This window comes from Ictalurus punctatus, chromosome 1 (genome assembly GCF_001660625.3).
Source record: "Ictalurus punctatus breed USDA103 chromosome 1, Coco_2.0, whole genome shotgun sequence".
NCBI classification, from domain to species: domain Eukaryota; kingdom Metazoa; phylum Chordata; class Actinopteri; order Siluriformes; family Ictaluridae; genus Ictalurus; species Ictalurus punctatus.
Genome location: NC_030416.2, coordinates 5,906,399 through 5,914,067, shown reverse-complemented (window position 1 = coordinate 5,914,067; position 7,669 = coordinate 5,906,399). Strand labels below are relative to the sequence as shown.

Sequence of the window (7,669 nt, the reverse complement as noted above, 5' to 3'; positions counted from 1 at the left end):
TGTGCCAGAAATCCCTCAGTGGATACTTGGAAAAGAAACGCCTTATCTTTCCACGCTTCTTCTTTGTGTCTGATCCTGTCCTCCTGGAGATCCTTGGACAGGCTTCAGACCCACAAACAATACAAGTATGGGGCTCCCCACTGTTACACACACACACACTCACACACACACACACACACACGCACACACACATATGTATATACAGTGGGGGAAATAAGTATTGGACACGTCAACATTTGTTTCAGTAAATATATTTCCCATGAGGCTATTCACATGAAATATAAAGAATTCACAACATTAAAGTCCTTAAATGAAGTTATGTGTAATAAAGGCGAATGACACAGAGAAAAGGTATTGAACACGCTAACTGAAATGTATTTAATAGTTAGTGGAGAAGCCTCTGTTTGTAATGACAGCTTCAAGATGCTTCCTGTATGAAGAAATTAATCAGCCGCAGTATTCAGGTGTGATTTTGGCCCATTCCTCTAAACATATTGTCTTTAAATCTTGTTCAATTGGATTCAAGTCAGGTGATTGACTGCACCATTGTAATGCCTTGATTTTTTTCTCTAAAACCAACTGAGAGTTTCCTTTGCTGTATGCTTTGGATCGTTGTCCTGCTGGAAGGTCCACCCACGTCTCATCTTCATCATCCTGGTGGATGGCAGCAGATTGTTCTCAAGAATCTCCCAGTAAAGGTCTCCATTCATCGTTCCTTCAATTACATGAAGTCTGCCAGTACCATGTGATGAAAAACAGCCCCACACCTTGATGCCTCCACTTCCACACTTCACTGTTGGTATATTGTTTTAAGGGTGATGTGCAGTGCTATTTCTTCTCCAAACATGGTGTTTCGTATGACAGCCAAAAAGTTCACTTCTGCTCTCGTCTGACCAGACTACACTCTCGCAGTATTCCATAGGCTTGTCCAAATGAGTTTAGCAAACTTTAAACAAGCTTCAACATGCATTTTCTTTAGTAATGGAGTTTTGTGGGGTGAGCATGAGCAGTGGAGTGCATTGCCTGTGGCTTTCTCTGTGACGGTGGCACCTGCTGCCTCTAAGTGTTTCTGGAGCTCTTTCCGAGTGGCTCTTGGGCTACTCTTCTCACTATTCTACTGACTCCCTGGTCAGAAATATTGCGAGGAGCTCCTGTTCGTAGCCGGTTGATGACAGAGTGATTTTGCTTCCACTTGCGAATAATGGCCCCAATGGTGCTTACTGGAAGATTCAGAAGTTTTTAAATATGTATGTATCCGATTCCATCATATGTTTTGCAACAATAAGCTTTTTGCTTTTATGCATTATGAGATTTTTCTTGCACTGTCACACAAGAAACATGAGAAAAGCCTTTTTATAGACCCAGCTGATATTAATTTGCACAGATAGGAGGTATAATTACGAATTTCAGCTGGTTCCTTGCCTTACCTTGCCTTGGAGAACTGCTTTTTCTTAGCGTGTTCAATACTTTTTTCCTGTGTCATTCCTCTTTATTACACATAACTTTATTTATGGACTTTAATGTTGTGAATTTCTGGATTTCTTGAGTTAATACTGATGTTTGGTGAAAATTTCATGTGAAAAAGCTCATTGCAAATATATTTACCAAAAGAAATGTAGACGCGTCCAATATTTATTTCCCCCACTGTATATAAAGAATTAAACACTGGAAATGCTGTTACAAAACTGATTTTTTTTCTCCCTTTATATTATTTTATTATTTACTTACAACAACATGTTCCACTGCTTTTTAGTCCTCAGCAAACTGACAATGAGTTCTGTTTTATTTAATGAACAATAGGTTGTACTTTTATCCATTTATATGTTTAATGATGTAGAACATCAGTGAAACAAGTGAAACAAAAAAAAATTCACTACCCACTCTTAAGTTAATAAGACAACATATGTAGCTTATCATTCTCTGGTTTCTGAGAAACCACAGAGCCATCCTTCCTCTATATTTCTTCAACACATTTATTCGGCTATTGTTCTGATAAATGTTTATGTGAAACCAAAGCAGATACAGACCTGCCTTTCATGCAAGAGTAAAAACTGCTTAGATAAGCAAACTGCTAATTTACTAGTAACTGAAAATGTATATTTTCAGTTACTAAATTATAGCAGGCTGCAGGTGGCACCTCAGTAATCAAACATACAGTGCCCTCCACTAATATTGGCACTTTTGGTAAATATGAGCAAAGACTGTTGTGAACGATTGTCTTTATCTTTTGATCATTTGTTTATTCACAAAAATACTCTGATCTCATGGATACCAAACAATTGCAAACACAACACAGGTTTTTTATTTATTTATTTATTTTAATTTTATTTTATAAATCTCTTTGTTAAATATAGGTGTACAACAATTATTTGCACCCCTATTAATTCATATGAGAAAAAATATATTTGAAGTATATTCCCATTGATATTTTACATGTTTTTACTACACCTGGGTGACTAGGAACAGGAAATTGTTCAACCATGACTTCCTGTTTCACAGGGGAAGTAACACACAGGTCAAATTCCCTTAGTCATTCATAACAATGGGTAAGACTAAGGAATATACCTCTGATGTGTGGCAAAAAGTTGTTGAGCTTCATAAAATTTGAAGTGGCTATAAGAATATAGCAAAAGCATTGAAAATGTACATTTTCACCATCAGGGCAATAATTAAGACGTTCCAGTCAACTGGAAATGTTACGAATTAACCTGAAATTGGATGTGTGTCTATATTGGCTCAATGCACTGTGAAGAGGATTGTTCGAGAGGCCAAAACATCTCCAAGGATCACAGCTGGAAAATTCCAGAAGTTAGCTGCGTCTTGGGGTCAGAAAGGGTCCAAAACTACAATCCGAATCACCACAAGTTGTTTGGAAGGGTTTCAAGAAAAAAGCATCTACTCTCATCCAAAAACAAACTCAGGCATCTTCAGTTTGCCAGACTCTACTCGAACTACAAATGAGATCGGGTTCTATGGTCAGATGAAACCAAAATACAGCGTTTTGGCAATAAACACCAGAGGTGTTATGATGCACACAGAGAGGTAGACATATGGAAAACTACCTCATGCCCACAGTTAAATATGGTGGTGGCTCTTTAATGTTTTGTGGCTGTTTTTCTGCCAGAGGACCTGGAGATTTTATTGGGATACATGGTATCATGGACTCTATCTAATATCAACAGATAGTAAACTTAAAATGGCCCATGGTTGGATCTTCCAACAGGACAGTGATCCAAAACATACATCAAAATCAACACAAAATTGGTTTACTGACCACAAATTCTAGTCCATACCAGTTCCCTGACTTGAAACCCATAGAAAACCTTTGGGGTGAACTGAAGAGGAGAGTCCACCCATGTGGACCTCGAAATTTGAAGGATCTGGAGAGATTCTGTATGGAGGAATGGTCTCAGATCCCTTGCCACGTATTCTCCAACCTCATCAGGCATTTTAGGAGAAGACTCAGAACTGTTAACTTGGCAAAGGGAGGTAGCAGAAAGTATTGAGTAAAAGGGTGCCAATAATTGTTGCACACCTCTATTTAACAACTATAGTTTTTTTTTTTTTTTTTGATAAATCTGTTTTGTTTGCAATTGTTTGATATCCATGAGATAGGGCTGCACGATTATGGCCAAAATGATAATCCTGATTATTTTGATCAATATTGAGATCTCGATTATTTATCACAATTATTAATTGATTTTAGGGACAACATATTTTTTATTGTACTTTCACATTTAAATATACAGACCGCTGCTTTCACCTCCATGTTGTGCTACATTCCTGCTAATGTACAAATCTTTGCATCAAATTAGACTGATCCTTAAAGTGCATCATCTCGTAGAAGCAAAATATAAATAAAATTGTCATCAACCAAATGAAAATATGCATCAAATATAACAATATGCAACCAAATGAAAACAATTCAGGTGTATGCAGAAAAGGCAATAACAGTGTTAACAGGAGAGATGCAAGACAGTTTCTTTTAGGCGATTACAAAAATTTAGGAGCACAGTTGAAGTTGAGTGTTTTTTTTGTTGTTGTTGTTTTTTTAAGAGATGGTAGCATTAATGTGCCACAATATAACACAAGTAGGCATGAGAAAATTGAGCTTGTCAATTATGACAAAATTTAAGAAGATAGTGCATCATCAATAAAAGTTGGCGGTTGTGAGATCGGGAAGTTGACAGAAGCAGATGATGTTCAGTGTTACTCATCATCTTAATGGCTTCTCTGTAGTATTTCCACACTTGTTCAGTTGACTGAGGAGATGAAAAGCAGTGTGAAAGTAACTGTTGCTCGGTGTAGATGCATTTTGGACTTCCTGTAGTTTTTATTCCGATTGTATTATACAACTCTGAACAGGTCACTCACACCGGTGCGAATAAATATTTAGTCACAGTCGCACAAAGTACGTAAGTTGAAAATTCGACCAAAACAGGAGTACTCCACATGTCTTAATTGGATTAAGGTAATTAAAAATTGCTGTTTAAATGGTAGTTTCTTAATCAGAGTATTGTCTTAATCAGGTTAATATAGGATTATTGTTGTCCATCTAAACATACTGATTATCATCATCTTGCAGAAGCAATGGTCCAAAAAGTAATACATGTTAATACATTGGTGCTTGAAAGTTTGTGAAAATTATCCAACATTACATATCTGTGAGTGGCAAAAGTATGTGAACCTCTAGGATTAGCAGTTAATTTGAAAGTGAAATTAGAGCCATGTGTTTTCAATCAGTGGGATGACAATCAGGTGTGAGTGAGCACCCTGTTTTATTTAAAGAACAGGGATCTATCAAAGTTTGTGGAAGTGTATCATGGCACCTTGGAAGAAGAGTTGTTGATGCTCCTCAGGCTGGAAACGGTTATAAAACCGTCTCTAAAGAGTTTGGACTCCTCCAATCCACACTCAGACAGATTGTGTACAGATGGAGGAAATTAAAGACCATTGTTACCCTCCCCAGGAGTGGTCAACCAACAAAGATCACTCCAAGACTAAGACATGTGATAATATGTGAGGACACAAAGGAACCCTGGCTTCTACAGTAAGCAACTAAAGGACTGTCTCATATTGGCTAATGTTAATGTTCATGAGTCTACCTTCAGGAGAATACAATGGTGTGCATGGCAGGGCTGCAATGAGAAAGCAACTGCTCTCCAAAAAAAAACATTGCTGCCTGTCTGCAGTTTGCTAAAGCTCATGTGGACAAGACAGAAGGCCATTGGGAAAATGTTTTGTGGAAGGTTGAGACAAAATAGAACTTCTTGGTTTAAATGAGAAGCATTCTATTTGGAGAAAGTAAAATACTGCATTCCAGCATAATAATCATGGTTTGGGCTTGTTTTGTTGCATCTGGGCCAGGTTGGCCTACCGTCATTGATGGAACAATGAATTCCTAATTATACCATCAATTCTAAAGGAAAATGTCAGGACATCTGTCTGTGAACTGAATCTCAAGAGGGCATGCAATAAGGCAATGACCCTAGGCACACAAATCATTCAACCAAAGAATGATTAAAGAAGAATAAACTTAATGTTTTGGAATGGTCAAGTCAAAGTTCTGATCTTAACTCAACAGAAATTTTGTGGAAGGACATGAAGCAAGCGGTTCATGTGAGGAAACCCACCAACATCCCAGAGTTGAAGCTATTCTGTACTGAGGAACGGGCAAAAATTCCTCCAAGCGATGTACGGGACTGATCAGTTACCAGAAATGCATAGCTGCATTTCACACCAGATACTGAGTGCAAAGTTTCACATGCTTTTGTCACTCACAGATATGTAATATTGGATCATTTTGGATCCATTTGGATCACCTCAATAAATAAATAAATTTTATACCAAAATAAGATATACCAAAATATCATGAGGAACTAATTAACCTTTGCCCAACTGGGACAGTGTTTGGAGATTTGGAGATCTCCAAATTATGCAGTTCTCTCAACCCTTTTGCTGAGGTGAGTGCTAAGAAGAGCTATAGAACCACAAGGTTCTCCTCTGAACAGCAATCAGGAATGTGGCCCAGACTAACTTCTTCACAATCCATCTTGCACATAAAGCATGCACCACAAGGCATGGGTACAGTACAGTAGAGAGTTTAAAAACCGCCTACAACATTCTCCATATAGCCCTTACATTTTGACACAGTTCACAGCTCTCTGCCACCTTTTGAGGGTGGCTGTCGCAGACTGTTTGGAGCCTGTCAGCATTTTTTATCAACTCTGAACTTAAACAGTGCTGCATAAATGTAAATCCTGCAGCAGGGCTTGTAATCATTCAGCTAAAGATGTGTATGTTGTAGGAACTAGCTAAATGTTTGGTTAACCATAAAGGGTGCATATTATATAGGTGCACAGAGTCAAAATCCATTGGGTTGCACACCATTTTTGAACAGTTTCCATCACTTTGAGAACATTCAAAGCCCTTGTTTTCCCAAGGATTCCAGTACATCCCAACCACTAGCGAGAGCAGCAGTGGGAACCAGGATCTTGATTTGATTCCTGAATGTGGTGTAGTGTGGACAGAATCAGTGAAGGATTCTGGCCACCCTCAATTATAACAGTTTCACCTTTCACTGAGACGAGGATGTTTCTGCAGTATTTAGGGTTTGGTCATAGGCTGAACCTAAGAAAATCTAACATCCCTTAAGTTGGCTACTGTTGCAGCTGCGGTTAACAGTCCAAGAATTCTAGCAACAGCTAGAACTACCAATAGAGGCCTGCCTAATTGCCTAGCAAAAGTGATCATTTAATTTAATTTCAATTTGGTTTTATAGCACTTTAAACAGTAAAGCAGCTTTTCATTAAATCTGGATATAGATTCAGATTTATTCCAAATGAGCAAGCCAGAGGCCACTGTAGCAAGGAAAAACTCTCTGAGATGACATGAGGAAGAACTCTTGAGAGGAACCAGACTCAAACGAGAACCCATCCTCTTCTGGGTAACACCGACAGCCAGTCATTGCTCATTCACAAATGTATGCTGTAAAGTAAAACAGGGCTAAGTGTATTGAAAGGATCTTCAGTATAAGCATCTAGCAACAGAAGCTAAACATCCCAGTTTGCCAGAAGTCTATATGTCTTTGTACCCTCCAGATATGCAAGTTTACCTAAGAGAAAAGCTTATTAACAAAAGGCTTGACTAAATGAATTCAGCCTAGACATAAAGATGAGAAGAGCCTGTGTCTGAATCCTGAACCCTAACTGGAAGGCTGCACCATAACTGTGGGAGCTTTGTAAGAAAAAGCTCTGCTTCTGCTGTAATTGTCAATATTCTACAGTGCTGTGTAAAAGTATTTGCTGATTTCTTCTGTTTTGTGTATATCTCAATCTAAATAGTTTTAGATCTTCTAATGAAATACAACATAAATCAAAGACAACCTCAGTAAACACACAATATAGTTTTTATTTATTTGTTGGGGTTTTTTTTAATTGAAGCAAAAAAAAGTTATCCAAACCTATCACCAATGTGAAAAACTAATTGCCCCCTTAAAATTAAAATCTGGTTGTGCCACCTTTATCAGCAATAACTGCAACCAAACGTTTCCAATAACTGGAGATCAGTCTTTCACTTACTTCTAGAATGAGGAATTACTCCTATTCTTTGGATCAGTCTCTTTCTGCATCCAGTTGCGCTTTGATAACTAAAGGAGATGTTTTTTGAG

The 7,669-nt window shown here is 37.9% G+C and overlaps 1 protein-coding gene across 2 annotated transcripts in view; it reads left to right on the top strand.

Annotated features, from left to right (window-relative positions):
* Nucleotides 1-7,669, top strand: part of dnah5l (dynein, axonemal, heavy chain 5 like) — a 277,853-nt gene that overhangs the window by 89,364 nt on the left and 180,820 nt on the right. For both annotated transcript variants that reach the window (XM_047154071.2, XM_047154066.2), the window contains one exon: nt 1-125. This exon is cut by the window's left edge and continues 142 nt beyond it. In XM_047154071.2, coding sequence (XP_047010027.1) covers nt 1-125 — 125 coding nt within the window. The remainder of the gene's footprint in view (nt 126-7,669) is intronic.